General features: G+C 42.6%; 1 protein-coding gene across 10 annotated transcripts in view; it reads left to right on the plus strand.

Annotated features, from left to right (window-relative positions):
* Positions 1-10830, plus strand: part of esrrga (estrogen-related receptor gamma a) — a 139664-nt gene extending 128834 nt beyond the window's left edge. For all 10 annotated transcript variants that reach the window (XM_088371529.1, XM_088371530.1, XM_088371531.1 and 7 more), the window contains 3 exons: positions 3463-3569; positions 3649-3811; positions 6190-10830. In XM_088371529.1, the coding sequence (XP_088227655.1) occupies positions 3463-3569; positions 3649-3811; positions 6190-6434 (515 nt within the window). In that variant the 3' untranslated portion in view covers positions 6435-10830. The remainder of the gene's footprint in view (positions 1-3462; positions 3570-3648; positions 3812-6189) is intronic.
* Positions 10831-16067: the final 5237 nt, after the last annotated feature.

Below are 16067 nucleotides of genomic sequence, written 5' to 3' on the forward strand. Positions count from 1 at the left end.
ACTGGTTCAAATTTAAAGATTTTCAAAATAAGGGCCAGTGATCAGCCTTGAGCTATGATTTAAAAACAAAATTGAGTTACAAGTGCTAAATAGTAGCAGGAAACTTTACAACAAGCAGCAGATAACAAAAAAAGATTTAAAAAACGAAGCTATGCTGTTTATTGCTATTCCCAGTTTAGTTTAAACGTTAAAACATTTACAAAATTGTGGCTAATAAAGCTAACATAAATATTCCTATAATACTGCCCCAGGTGGCCAATGTCCCCCATCCCATTGTCCCGTAATCTTTTGCCATCCTCTGTGAACCAGGAAGTGACCTACTAACATAAAAAAATAACAATTCACTTCAATCTGTGCTCTACTGAGTGATATTCATGTTCTTAATTTGTAAACTAATGATTGATAGTGAATCTATCGATACATGTCCTCCAAGTGTCAAATTCGGCGACAGCAAGTCATGTGTTAATAACTTGGACAAGATCACCATTGCAGCCTGTTTTCACACCTGTCACATTACTGCACGCTCACACCATCGCCTTCTTGGACGCACCAGCTATTGCCCGTGCACAAATGCACAAATGCACACAACATCACACACTAACACATGGCGCACAAGAGAACACACACACACATGCAGGTACTTAGAAGCATCACAAGCGGTCTTCACTGGTTCTCATTTGCCCTGAAACCACAAGAAAACAAATGTTGGTGAATTTGTGTGGCAACTGGGGCATGAGAGAGGGCTATCCTGTGTGCGTGTGTGTTTGCGTGTGTGTGTGTGTGTGTGTGTGTGTGTGTGTGTGTGTGCCTACGTGTGTGTGTGTGTGCCAGGCTGTTGTGCGGTCTCGGGTGTAAACGTGCAGTCAGGACTCATTTGGCAGACAAACAGGCCGCAGGCTGGCTGGGGAATCTACTTGTGTTTGTGTGTTTGCCTTTGCGCGTGTGTGTGTGTATGTGTGTGTTTGTATTTGATAGAGGAGAGAGAGGAGAAAGAAAGAAAAGAGCCTGTCAGTGCGAGTGGTGGAGGTTAAGTCTGCGTGACTGCACTTCAGCCTCTTTCTGTCACCCCGTCACACACACACACACATACACACACGCACACACACACTCACCCAAAAAAAAACACTCACACAAACTTTGGGGATTGCTGTAGTGTGCTGAAAAAATAAACAACATATTTATAGTGAAAAATTGATTGTCAAGTTAATTTATAACATAAGCAGGCTATGACATCATTGCAAAGGGTTAATTAAAAGACAGATTGTATGTGGTTACTGTACACAAACACAGCACGAGATGCCTTATCAACAACGAGCAGAAAGCAAATGTAATTAGAGCCAAATAAGGAAGTCCCTTTTGTCCAGTGAAGTCACAGGTATGAAAGGAAAGGGTATCCAGCCTTCATCCCGTTTCCCTCCCCCCTAGTTTTACTTTCCCTTCCCTCACTCATCCCGGTGCTCTCGCTCCATCAATACCGCTCTCTCTCTCTCCATCATCAGCACTAAATTCCCATTGATGTTTCTTTTCTTCTGCCGTATCGATCGCTTCATGAGAAGGAGGCAGGGGGGTGAGCGACGAGGGGGCGGGGGGTTGCGAGATGGCGTTATCTGTTAATTAATTTGTCCTGAAGCTGGCCACCTATTAATCAGACAGATAAGAGGCATTGGATGGCTGAACGGCACAGACAGGCTCGTGAGGAGAGGATCGGGGGGGAGGAGGAGAGGGGTTTTCGCGTTGGGCTCAGATTTGCACACCGGAATACACACACACACGCACACACGCAGTGTACAGCGCGTCTTGCCCACAGATTGAAAACATGCTGATGAGACAACACGTTATGCACATTCTCACCGGCACGTGTATTGTTGCAGTGGAACAAGCGCAGGAAGTGCCTCCACCAGATAAAAGTCATTGATGCACTTTGAGAAGAAACGCTGCACTTGGCCTTGATAAATTAATCATGAAGCTTTTAATTATTGGTGTTTCCCTTTATACTGGAGTAAGCGTGCGTTTGTGGCGTATCAGCTGGAATCAGGAGGGACATTTGTTGACAGCAATGTAAGCATATGTTTGTGTGCAGTGTATATATATATATATATATTTTTTCCATATTTGCAAATGATTACTTTGAATACTTCTACAACGTCCCTAGACAATCACAATGTCACCATTTCTGGTGAGCTATTTTTAGAAAAGGCCCGTGCATGTCATATCCCTATGGTCCTTGCGAGCACCACATTGGCGAGCCCTGCTCTTTTTGATTACGTACTATATCATAAGTAGAAGGCACTGCCACTTGGCAATGAGTCAATCCTTTTCACTGTATCAGTGTGTATGCATTCAGGGGCTTTTATGTGTGTGCAACAATCTGAGTAAGCTTGGGATGTCAGTAGTAGTTGTAGATGGAATGAATTGAAGCATGTTTCAAGCAACAATAGCCTGCAACCTGAACATAATGAGACGTCTGCCATTACCCATCAACACACCGAGCGATAAGAAGCCCCCGAACGCATAGACACATGCGCAAACACGCACACACATGCACTGGCACGCAGTCCCCCGACTCAAGAGGAGGCGCACGGCAGCAGATGTTGTTGAGGAAATATCTTCCTTCTCATCTGCGCACTCCTCCTGGCAGGATGTGCATCCAAACACACACACATAGCGGAGTGCTGCGGTGCAGTATGACAGGTGCGCTCACATGGGCCACCTCTGGTATGAAAGACTTGCACGCACACACATGTGGCGTGCACACTCTGGCGCAGGTGTGGGTGGACAGGTGTGTGAGGTGAGGACAGCTGTGAGGAAGGTGTGAGTGGGCATGTGTTCCATTAAAGGGGAAGGGAGAGGAAAATGAAATGTTGCATTGGACCAATCAGGACTAAATTGTCTGTACGTGTCAGTATTGGTGTGAAGGATTGTTTGTCTTTACGTGTCCCATGATTGGCTGGCGACCAGTCCAGCGTATACCCCGCCTCTCATCCAAAGTTACCCGGGATAAGCTCCAACTCGTCTACTATTGAGAATGGATGGATTTTCACTCCCTGGGGATGTAATGACCAGGTGTCCCAATACTTTTGTCAACAAAGTGAATAGGCAATTACAAATTGAGTGGGTTGTCATTGAAGAAAGGAGGAAATTTGAAGCTACAAGTGCAATTAGAGAGGATGTTTGAGCAGTGCAGCAGCGATGGGCAACATTGATCCAGACGGCTTGTGTCAGGGGGAGATAAGGCTTACCTGTCCCCAGAGGATGCCCCTGGTCACGGGGGAGGGCGGAAGGGCGGCAAGCCGATGAGGAGGAGGAATCCTATGGACAGCTGGGTGGATGCAGGGAGGAAGGCAGTTAAGGAGGCGAAAACATTTTTGATCCGGTCCACCCGAATAAGACTTGAACCTTTAACCTTCTTGTTTTTTTAGGGAGTATGGATCTCATGTTGTGCTTATTGTTTTTTTTTGCCAGGTTTCTCCACGCTGTCTCTAGCAGACCAGATGAGTCTTTTGCAGAGTGCATGGATGGAGATCTTGATCCTGCGTGTCGTGTACCGCTCGCTTTCCTTTGAAGACAAGGTTTGTATTGTTCTCTGTATTCTGGCTCTGATTAAAATTCCACCCGAAGGTTCCTAATTATTGGCGTTTGTGGCACTAGCTGGTGTACGCCGAGGACTACATCATGGACGAGGAACAGTCAAAGCTGGCTGGACTTCTGGAGCTGAACAACACCATCCTTCAGCTGGTCAAGAAGTACAAAGCCATGAAGCTGGACAAGGAGGAGTTTGTCACTCTGAAGGCCATCGCACTGGCTAATTCAGGTAACATAAAAGCTCTGTACGTTTGTTTGTGAAGTGCAGAGAGTTAATCCCAGGAATCTCCATTCCTGAGGGACTCATTTAAACGGAGCCATCAAAGAGCTCCTTTCAATTCTCTTCATCCAAAGTGAGTAACACTCACATAAACAACCTGTGTAAAATTATTTCCACACACACATTCTCACACGGCCGCTTGTGCGACCTGTAGCCCACCTTGTACAAAGTGGCCTTCCTTTTTACAATTAGCATAGTCGTCTCTTCAGATGCCTGTTAAATAAGGTGAAATCATTCGAGCCCAAAGTCTGTCGATAAAGGCCCCCCTCTGATGTGTCCGGCTGCATCGACAGCTGACTGACACACATACACACTCGCACACACACATATACTGAGGCGCGAGGCTCGCCCCTCCCCTCCCATGACCCGTCTTTTGAACTTTGTCTTGGATGGCGGCCAGCTCCTCAGTACTCTTTAATTACAAGGGGGAACTGTCAATACAATGTGTTTAAATGGGAGATGCAATGGAGGGAGCTTTGAATGTTGAGGGAGGGGCCTTTTGTTCCAATCCTGACACCATCAATGCACCGACAGCCCAAATCTGCCACTCACACGCACACTTTCCAACAATTTAATCAGTGTGAAACACATAAAGATGCCACTGAAATTTAGAATTAGTATTTGACATACCTTATTGGTTTGTGTAGCAGTGGTGTGATTAGGGGCGGTTCCAATGGGGCGATGGACCTGAGTTCTCTTCTCTTTTGTGCACAGCGTAAAATGATAAAAGACACATCTTGGTGTTCCCCAAGATTTATAATTTCAGTACAGAAAATATTAGCCAATACACACCAATACAGCTACGTTTGTCAGAATAGCTTGAACAGGTCATATTCTGGAATAACTATTTTATTTCAATTGTCCATCAATTGTAAGAAAACAAAATCTGTGAATCACAACAACTTTGCAGCACGGGCCAAGTGTTCGTCAAGACAACGGAGCGCTAGCATTAGCATTTTGAAGGGCACTGACACTAATTAATTCACGGGATGCTAATCGTCTGCATTAATGAAGCCATGCAAGCCTTAAGAAATGTTAACAAACGTGCCCCACATGTAAAGACACTTCAACTAGCCATGGGAAACAGGAGACATGTGTGTGCTCATGTATGTGTGTGAATCGTATTCCATGTTGTGGTTTAACAGCTCCCGCTCATTAAGTCACGCTGTTTAGTTTGAGAGTGTACAGCAGCAGCCATGACTAGAAGGCAAAACACTAAACACACAACATTAACTACACTTGTGTCGAGTTAATCCAGCTGTATTTCATGTGTGTTTTATTCACATTTCCTGAATCCACAATTAAACAGAAAAAAAACTGCATATTTTAAATCTTGTGTATTGTCATGCAAATAAAACTACTAAATGATCTAGTAAACAAAATATGGGATCGGACCACCCACTTCTTTATAAACTGTGAAGATGCAAGCTGAGTTTTCTATTGATCCTTATAGGACAAACCCGAGTGGTCTGCTCCTGCATACTGATACTTGCATTACACTCTATAGATCCAGCCTTGTGTATATATGACATCTGCGGCTGCCTTGCTATTTTATTGTAATCCATCCGTATTGTAAACTGAAGGCTGAGACACACAACACACAATTTTACCATCAAAACTGATTATTTGTAAATATTTTGCAACACACAGATCGGCTAATACCGGTTTGTGTTTATCCAGCCACACTAACTGGCAACGTACCGCGTGTGTGTAGTCAGGTGTGTTAGTGTGGGTGTATGGATCAGCAGTTGCCTTGTGATTATTATTTAACATGCATGTAGCCATTGATCAAATCCATTGATCAGAGGTCGGGAGCTAAAGGCCAGCTCACATTAAGACTCGGCCTCCCCAAGGGCCAATATGGAGCATTATTATTGAGGGACATTCTCAGCCTGCACACTGCCACGTGTGCTGAAAACGACACGCTACCAACAAGAGGGATTACGTCTGTGTGTGTACAAACACACACGCTTAAGGTGTTGCCCGATCTCTCCATCATCCTACAACTCCATCTTTTTTGGACTCCGCCCACCTGTCTGTGTGGCTGTTCATTCATCACGCCCACTGCTCCGCACTTTTAAAGACACATGCTCGAACGAGCTCTGAATCTAAAAAAGACGCTATGTTCTGTGTTAAGGTGCCAGATAACATATTTGGAAAATAAAGGCACGTTACAAGTATACTTTTGGCCTTCACTGTGTACAGTAGGGCCACTAATGTTTTGAATTCAATTTAAATGAAATTACAAAATTTATGCAACTTTGAGGCCAAAAAAAAGAAAACATGCATGTCACATTCATGCACAAAATCCTCATTTTCCCCGCCAGACTCCATGCATATCGAGGACGTGGATGCAGTGCAGAAGCTCCAGGACGTGCTCCACGAGGCCCTGCAGGACTACGAGGCTTCCCAGCACCAGGAGGACCCCCGGCGGACGGGCAAACTGCTCATGACCCTGCCGCTGCTCCGTCAGACCTCCACCAAGGCCGTGCAGCACTTCTACAGCATCAAGCAAGACGGCAAAGTGCCCATGCACAAACTCTTCCTGGAGCTGCTGGAGGCCAAAGTGTGAGGGCGTAAAGTCCAAGCAACTATCTTTGACACACACACATACGCACGCACCCAAACACACACGATAATATGTCCCTTAAGTTCACCCCCTATGACTAAACAAGTAAGCTATTCCTCTTAACTTCAACCACTGCTGTCTCTGATTGCAAACGAAAAGGCTTGGTTGACCTTTTTTTTTGGGAAGTGGGCGCTGACTGCTTTGACCCCGCCCCCTCTTAAGGGGGAAGAGGATGACACTTCCTGCTGTTGTTATTGTTGTGTGCAGAAACACTGACAATGGCACTCACATATGCATTTAATGATGACATTATTAATCGGAACTTGCTCCAATGAAGACAAATTCAAAAGGAAATGTTTGGAGAACTGATGAGACTTTCTCCCTTGCCCCCCCATATAATTTTTTAAGGGTTTAAGAAGATAAAGGGAAAAAAATCCTAAAGAAGTATTAAGGACATTTGTAATCACATTATGTGTACATTGACATTTGGATGGACAAAGAAGAAGATGGTGAGGAGGAGCTTTGCCTGCCAAAAGATGGAACTGCATTCAGCGGATGCCAGCAACTTTATGCCATTACCCCAAATTCTGGCCTTTTTTACTTTGATTTATCAATTTGAGGCCCTGGACTGTTCTATTTTACGAATGATTCAAAAGCGGTCTCCATGTGCTGATAACATGCAGAGAGCAGGCGTGTCCAAAGATTGTAGTTGGAATTGGTTGCTGGACTTGCTTCCCCAAAAAGTCACCTGCTTGTGACCTGTTGGCAAAATTATGTCAGACATAAACGTGATGAATTTAAGAGAGGAAAAAAAATGTCGCTTTTCCACTGCATTGTACCAGCTCGGATCACATTTCTGCTTCATACTAGGTCAGCTGCCAGCTACGGAAACCACATTGGATTGAACATGCACTGAAGCTATCGGTCGAAACAAGACAAGCTAAAGAAGGAAACTGATTTATTCTCAGACAAAGTCCAAAATGTGGGATGATTCCTCACTTCAATTCAATGTAGTCCACCACTATTATTTAGAATATTTTGTGATCCCAACACAAGTGGTCAAGGATAAATCACTTATTGACCAAATTGTAACCAAAAGACGTAATAAGAAATTTTAGCCAGTTAGCCACTGGTCGGCAATTTTATGCGCTCATTCGCTGGCTCCCACGTCACTTACCATTCAGCCCCGCCTTTTAAAGCAACACACACAGATATTGTAGGTTGGGGAAAGCAACCCCAATGAGACAACAATAACACCTGCACTTCACATGCACATTTGGTAAATCATGAAAGCCATGGAAGTTGGTAGCATGCAGTGCCAAAGTGGCCAATGGTCTGACAACTCCTCATATTGTCTTTGTCAATCTGCAGTATTTTCACCTTGCACGTATTTCAGTCAAGAGACAGTCAAGTGGCGCCTCAGTGCTTCCCTCCTTGTTCAGCTTCCTTCACAAGATCATCTTAACAAGATGGCCTCAGAGCAAAAGTTCCACAAGTGTGACGGGCCACTGTCGGGATAAAAGGTGACTAAAAAGTTTCTTTATTTTTCTTTATTGGCTTCCATCTCATAATAATTGTGGCTAAGGTAACCAATACTAAGCTTGTAAATAAGTCATCCTGTATTTTCCTCTACCAGCTTGACCACCCTCAGTGGTCATCATGTATGTATAAATATAACAACTTATCATGTAATAACAAATCAAAGTTTATCTTAGGGGCTTCCAAGCAAGAGTGTATTGACAAGAGTGTGCAAGGACGGGCTTTAGGGAGAATACGTAGCTTATTTTTTCTCTTTTTGTGAGTTGGAAATTTATACATAGCAGTCATGACATTGTAGCATGAAGTCAGATTGTGATGGGCGTCAACATGAGCAGTGTTCACTTTATTCAACTCATGTTTGTAACTTGTCATGTGACCAAATGCAACATTTTCTGTAACACTTTCTCCATAGCTAAGTAGGAAAAGGCGGGGACAGTTAAAAGCCATGGTTCCACCAAGTGCTACGCTTCACTTCTGTTCTGAACTATATTTATGATCTGGTATTTTTTGTTCAGTTATTTCCAATGTTTTTTGTCGTTGAATATAATGCGATGAAAGTCAAGTCAAACTGAATCAATCTGTGACTGACTGCTGTTTAAAAATCACACACAGCAATATCCCATTTTGGTTCTGTTTGAAACGAAAATCTCTGTTAGAACTCTGAAATGTTCGTTATGCAGTCTCGGCTGAATTGTAGCACTTGGTGGAAATGGGCCATAAATAAGCAAAAGTGTATGGGAAACTGGGAAATGGTGCTAAAAAAATTAGCATGCCTAGACTCACTGATTTGCCCAGTTTGCTATCCCACTTCCTGTTCTGGAACATTGAATTTCTTAAAGTGCAATCATTTCAAGTGACAAAGATAAAAACAAAAGTTACAGCCTGTAATGTATGATAACACGTTATTTGTTCACTTTTCAAATACAACCATAGCCCAGAGTTTGATCACTCATTATAGCTTTAACAGTTGGGGATTTAAACATAATAATCCACATTATGTATGTAATTTGCAAAACTGGATAAAAATATTTGTCCAACCTACTAGAAGCTGGCAGCTGAGGAGTTAAGCATAGTCCATCTCTAACATCGCTCGCAAACATCATTAAATATTAGTGGCTATTTTCTCAGCCTTCGTTAACATTGTATATTGTAAATACAGACAGATTACACTTCTAACATAAGACATTTTATTGGAAACAAAAGATTTTTAAAAAGTAAAAAAAACGTAGCTCAACCTCGAAAGTTTCACCTTCCGCCATGTCTACTGCAGCGGAATTTTTTTTGCTTTTAATACCCCCTCAAGTCTTCCTTCTGTTTTGGCTCCGCCCCACTTCTGCTGAGCAATCGGAGGCGTGCATGAGTGCTTCTCTTGTCCCGACTGCCGTCCTCGTACAGTGTGCAGAATCTCAGTAGTCTAGAGGCCATGCGGTCCGGCTGTTGGATCAGTGCATCGTGGCATCGGGTTAAATTTCAGCACTCAGCTCTTACCTGACTACTCATACTTAACAAATTATTTAGTATCTAAATGCTAAACACAAGTAATTAAAAGGGAAGGGTCATTTGTGTTACTGTAGAACAAACAATATTCTGTATATCTTTTAAAAGACAGACTGACAAGGAGAACCTTTTGATAAGCTCGCTGTACATATACATAACTACCTTCCACGCAGCTTGACAACACCTCAACCATTTTGTTCATTTGTTCTTGAAATGATTTAATGCTGTTTTTATATGTATTTAATTACTTCTGAGGAAAAGTGAGGCCTAAACTCGTATCTTTTAATTGTCTCTAAGTCTGTAAATGTAAACTAGAACTCTTATAAGAATCCTGAAGTTCAACATGTAATGTAAAAGTACATTATTGCTTTTTTGTTTCTCTTTTATACAGTAAGACAAAAGGTGCTTTTAACAAAAAAAAAAAACGTGTTTTCAGTCTAAATTGTCACCTGTCAAATTAAACCGAGAGAAAATACTTCAAAGATCGCAACTGTGCACTTGATGTGACTTCAAAGCAGCAATCTTTAATGTCATATTTTTTTCGTATGGGCCAATTCAGTTGATCGCAAAGGTATCACCGTTCTTGTCCAAGATCAATATGCATCAATATGCAGGATGCTTCAACTTTGTAAAAGTTTTCATTTTTAGAAGCAATATTTTATTGACTGAACTCTTGACAAGTTGCACTTATGACCAATTATTGAAGTTTAAACCGATACAAATAGACCGTTTGGTATTTTCCATGAGGTGCAATGGGAAAAGGAGTGGGGTGGTTTGACCTGGTTGCACTTTAAGCACCATGAAAGAAATGTTCTTCTGTTACTCAGACGCATTAGCTGCAAATATTGTATGTAATCCATCTATGACTTGTGTAGCTGGAGCAGCAAAGGATTGTTTGTCCCTCCCAGCTCGACACTCATTTTGTTGTATTTAATTGTAACCGCCAGTTGCCCCTACATTCACGGGCGAGAGCGAGTTTGGATAAAAACTTTTCGAGGAAAAAAAAAAAAGACCCTTGCCTTGTGAAGAGTTCCGGACGAAGGGGGAGACCCCCTGTATTGTTATTAAAAACATGTTCGTAGATTTTAGATGTGCTTCACATCATAAAATGAAAAAGGAAAAAAAAAACCTACCTGTATATTTTTGTGATGTGTATCATACAAGTGTGCTCCAATGATAATGTCCATTTGTGTAAATGTATTTATTTCACACTGTATATATTGTTCAATGCAAAAAGAGAGACCTATGATTCTGTAAGTTAAACGACTATTGTTTGAAGCATTACATGTGTTACTCCAGACTATGCCTTTCAGGATTATTACAGTAGAGCAATATCGATTAAAACCAGGCTTCCAGTTTTGAATCTTGTTCTCTTCCTCCTTCAAATGACATTACATTTATTCCAGGACATTTATTCGGATACCATGGATGGATGGATGGATGGATGGATGGATGGATGGATGGATGGATGGATGGATGGATGGATGGATGGATGAGCGGATGAGCGGATGAGCGGATGGAGAGACAGATGGAGAGACGGACAGACGGACGGACGGATGGATAGTCAGTCAGTCACAAGTAAAAGTTGATTTGCCCTCATAAAATTGGGGGAGGGCAAGATGAGGTGTGGGCAAGTGTGAACAGCTTGCTCCAGTGGGTGGCTAACTAGTGTCCATTTGGAAAAAAACTCGATCTTCTCCTCTTGCCAAGGGCACGGCACACACACTCAGGGATGTAAGACATGCTGCGTGCGGCACTAAACAGACGATAACATTCAGCCATGTCTGTTGTGCCCTCCCCTTTTTATTCTCTTCCCGTTCCCCCATCTAATAGCCAGCAGCAGTAAATGGGATGCAGAGGCCAAAGATTTAATGTAGCAGAGAGCCATGAAGCCTTTTAAGAAGGCTTCTTCTAACAGGGGGGTTTGAGGGTGGGATCTGACCTGCAGGCAAATATTTTTCAACCAGATGACATCAGAAGATTTCACCATCATGAACAAGATTTTATTCTCATGTTTTTTTTTCAACAAGTTCCGGCCTTCTCAGATGACTCTCGCACATTTCGCCCGCTCACGTCGGTCTGCCTGCTCAGCTCCGTGCGCATATGTCTCATTTTACTTGCTTGCCTTTTGGAGTTCATTTATTTTATTTTATCTTTGATTCATTATTATGATACGATAAAAGCTACTTGAGCATTTCAGCTGCCGAGGGGCCCTTATCGTTAACCTTGTGGAACGCGTGTAAGAGTGGGCGCCGCACGCCGCATCGCTAATAGCCGACTTAACTCCTCTCTCCTTCTGCGCCTCCTCCACCTTCTGGCTTCATCTACATCGCTCCTTCAATCTGCATCTCCCGGCGAGCATCTCTTACTTTTCTTATCTGTCTGGCTGATATCCCCTCAATGCTCTAATGGCCTCTGTGAATTCTCAGATTTTTGTAATAGCAAAACACAATTACCCAACCGTTAAGTGGAAAACTGACCATATTCCCAACTTAAGGAAACCACACACAATTTATTAGATACATTCATGAACGTTATGGAACATATGTATTACTCTAGCCATTGGCATGAAGCGTAACCGAAAAGGTGTCCCCCTCACTTCTCCCCCAATCTGAGCAGTGGTAGACAGTCCCGAAGGATAACCATCTCTGTTTGAGGCCTTGGAAAAGTGTTAATGTGCAACTTTGCACCAGTGGCGCTAACGTAACCTTAGAGCATCTGTGTGCGTGTGTGCGTGCGTGTGTGTGTGCGTGTGTGTGTGTGGCCTGGTATCAGTCGGGTGGTTCCCATGGGTTTCACATGTCGAGTGACATGGCCTGGTGGTGGTAATGGCCTTTCACATCTCTTAGTCCCCCTGACACACACACACACACACACACACACACATGCACACACACACAAACACACACACACTCAGATAAAGAGTGATTGATTTGCACAGTAGACATATGAACACAGACACAAAAAAACCAACAGTATATCTGAATACATCGGAGAGATTGAAGATTTCAAGTGAATTGAAATGATATACATTTGTGTTTTCATAAGCCCCGCCTCCCAAGAACGGCACTGTGTCCTGATTGGTTCATAGTAAGCGACACCCAAAATATAGCAATTGCCATAATTGAATATGGTCCAATCATAGATTTTTTTTCATTACACATCATTTGTTGTACCCAAAAATAATATCATTTTTTAGAAATAACCATCATAGATTGCTTCAGATCTCACAGACCGATGTAATACAAATTACTCCCACCTACAGGACAGGAGGGGAATATTTTCTACCGCAGTTTTTCATACATTCATATTTACAGCGCGGCTTGCCATCATTCGGCCTTTGCCGAGGTCTGCGTTTATTTTGAATGTACTTGCAGAGCCTCCATGATCTATGGTCAACCACACCCTCCCTGCATTAGCTTACATGCTATCTTGCAATTAATGTCCACACGTTTGCACAAACCTTCTATGATTGATGCGCTCGCTCTTTGCTCTCTTCCTTTATATGCCTTTTTTGACACTTCCGGTTCACTCTTTTTCATTGAATTCATCATCGCTATAAATTATCTTTGCTCGATTCTGTCTCACATTTCCAATGACAGCCCTCCCTTTTTCTTTCACCGTCACCCCATTTTCCACCATTCCCTATCCCTTTACCATTCCACCTCCCGGGGTGTAAAGCGGCATAGGTGGCCGCGCATCTGAACTGCATTTGCGAGCTATAAGAGGGTCAGATGTCTATTTGCACTTTTAACGTCTTAACTCTATACGATGGGCCATTTATTCTCACGCTCTCCTCCCTCTTTAGCACCCTCCATCCGCCTGCGAACCCACCCTGTGCGTCTATTTCTCTGGATCTCTCTCGAAGGACACTAAATGTTTTAACTCTCCATTCTATGGGCCATTCATTAAGTTAGTGTACTTTAATAAATAGTCTGACGTGTCACTGGCCAGTGAATTAGTGGCACTTTAAATCCCCTGCTAGCGGCCCAGAGATAGCCGGAGCGTTTGATATGCAGCAACCACTTTTACTCGGCGAACCAATTAGAGCTTGCTGGAGATGGCAAGAATGTTATTAATAACAAAATCAAGACACCACAACCGAGACTTATCTTTCACCAGGTTGGTTACCAATATAGAATATCTCAACTTATTTTAGCATGGGTCACATTATAGAACAACATGAAAAGACTAAAAACATATATGGGCTAAAAGATTTCAAATATCAAGAATCGACATCTGAAAAAAACAGCCTTAATTTTGCTCTAAAGTATTTGGAAACCTTCAACCATAAATACTATGTGAAAATTGTGTAACGTTTACCAGTTGACGTAAACAATGCTAATTGTAAAAGGACAGCAGATAGGTAACTAGCATATGGTGGTGTGTGTGTGGGGGGGGGGGGGGGGGGGGCGTGCATGAGAAGGGATGATTATGCGCATGTGCGTCGACAAGAGAGGCAGGAGGTTAATTCAATCCTATAGACACGCAGCATGGAGGGGATTGGACGGCAGAGCCCTGAGGGTGCCACTGGCCCCGGCCCCAATAAGGGGCACACAGTGTGCACACACAATATGGACAGTGTGACTTGAGGGTATGAAAGCCCAGGAAAAGCCAAATTGTTTTTTATATCTACTTTCTGGTGCATTTCATTTTGAGTTGAGGTGCATGAATGATAAACATGGATTAGAATATATTCATTTATGTCAAGAAAACGAGGCAGGAAACAGGGACAGAAATGGGAGCACATTTAGAAAATTGTGAGGGATTGGGGGCATGGTGAGGTGCCGGTAGAATGGAGGATTGGATGAACAGTACTTGTGGAAAAAGAATAGATTTAAGGTTTACTAATGTAGGATTTAATGCTGCTTCTGGTATGAATCGGAAGCAGCATTTTGTTTATATGGTAACTGGTATGATATGAGTAAAAAATATTTAAAAAAATATATATATGTTAATGTCCCCCGCCTACTGCCCGATGACGGCTGGGATAGGCTCCAGCACGCCCGCGACCCCCGTGGGGACTAAGCGGTTCAGAAAATGGATGGATGGATATATATATTAATATATTTCAATCCAGTTTTCCTCCCATCTAGCAGGGTAGGAGTATCATATTGTAAAGTGGCCAGCGACGACGACTCCTAATCAGCCGCGAGGGCCAGGATGGCTCCTCATATCCATGTTGCTGCGGAGATTCAGAGAAACAATACATTTACTGCACACATTACCATATTACGCTTAATGTTATTAGACCAGCAAACACAATTTAATCAAATGTAAGTCATACATAAGTAATTTACAAAATGAGACATTATTAATTGGGTGCTCGTCTTCTAGTTTTAATCCGGTTTGTGAGATAGCACTTCTCTGGAATTTAATGCGTCTGGCTGAATAAATTAGTGCATCAAAGTAGGATGAGAGGAAACATTTTGTCCCAATGTCTTGTGAGGAGACCAAGAGATATTTTAAGTGCCATCCATGCATCTTTTTTATCCATTCACCCATTAGTCCGCCTGATCCTCAGTGAAAACATCCATCTCTCATTCATCCAACCAACATGTACAGTATGCTCCTATCTTTTCAATCATACACATTTGTCGTGCAACTTACAACAATTAAAATTTGTTGGTCCAACCATGAATTCACCCACATTTCAGTCCAGATTTACAATCGCCCAGGCATCCATTATTTAAAACAACAACAACAATCTGTCTCTGTCCCAATCCATGAATCCATCCCACAATTAATTCACCATCATTCCACTCATTTAACAGCACGGCTATCCATTATCAATGTAATATTATTCATCCATTCATAGTTTTAACCATTATGCATTTATCGTACTGTATTATTGCACCCATCCATCCATCCATCCATCCATCCATCCATCCATCCATCCATCCATCCATCCATCCATCCATCCATCCATCCATCCATCCATCCATCAGTGATCCCTTTTTCCACCCAAACCATGTAGCACTTTTTCTTCCAGCCAGTCATCCATCCACTCTTCATATCTAGGATATTGATTTCTCTAATTATATTTCTCCTAATTGCTTTTGGCTAATATTTCAGATCAAGTGTGTAGTGTGGTTCCGCCTGTCTCCAGCACGACCCTTCCATTTCTCCTTCCGTCATCAATCAATTTTCACTCACCCCAATTTCCTCCTCCCCCATTTGCTTTTTCCTCCCTTATTTCCTCCACCCCTTTCCCTCTCTACCTCTTCCCCAGCCCCTAGTCACCTCCTTCCCCCGCCCCTCCCTTTGCTCCTCTCTGGCTGCTATTGATTAGAAGGCGAACCTCTAATCTCCTTAAGGTCATTAGGAACACTTAATTAAAACCTAGTTAGAATGCTTTTGTTCCACCAAAGCAAATTGCAGCTGTTCAAACACGATTAGTATGATAACAAAACTTGTTAGTATGGCAAAATATTATAGCTAAAGACAATTTATGAGTTGAAAACAATCCAGATAGTTGGGTCAAATTGACCCAAGTTGAATTATTTCTGATCCACGTTTTAAAGATTATCCATTTTTGTCAATCACTCTGCATTGGGCAAATGACCACTCGAAAGTATGAGACATAGTCCATATTTTTAA

The sequence above is a fragment of the Syngnathus floridae genome, chromosome 3 (assembly GCF_059516105.1).
Source record: "Syngnathus floridae isolate MCC-2025c chromosome 3, RoL_Sflo_1.0, whole genome shotgun sequence".
NCBI lineage: Eukaryota > Metazoa > Chordata > Actinopteri > Syngnathiformes > Syngnathidae > Syngnathus > Syngnathus floridae.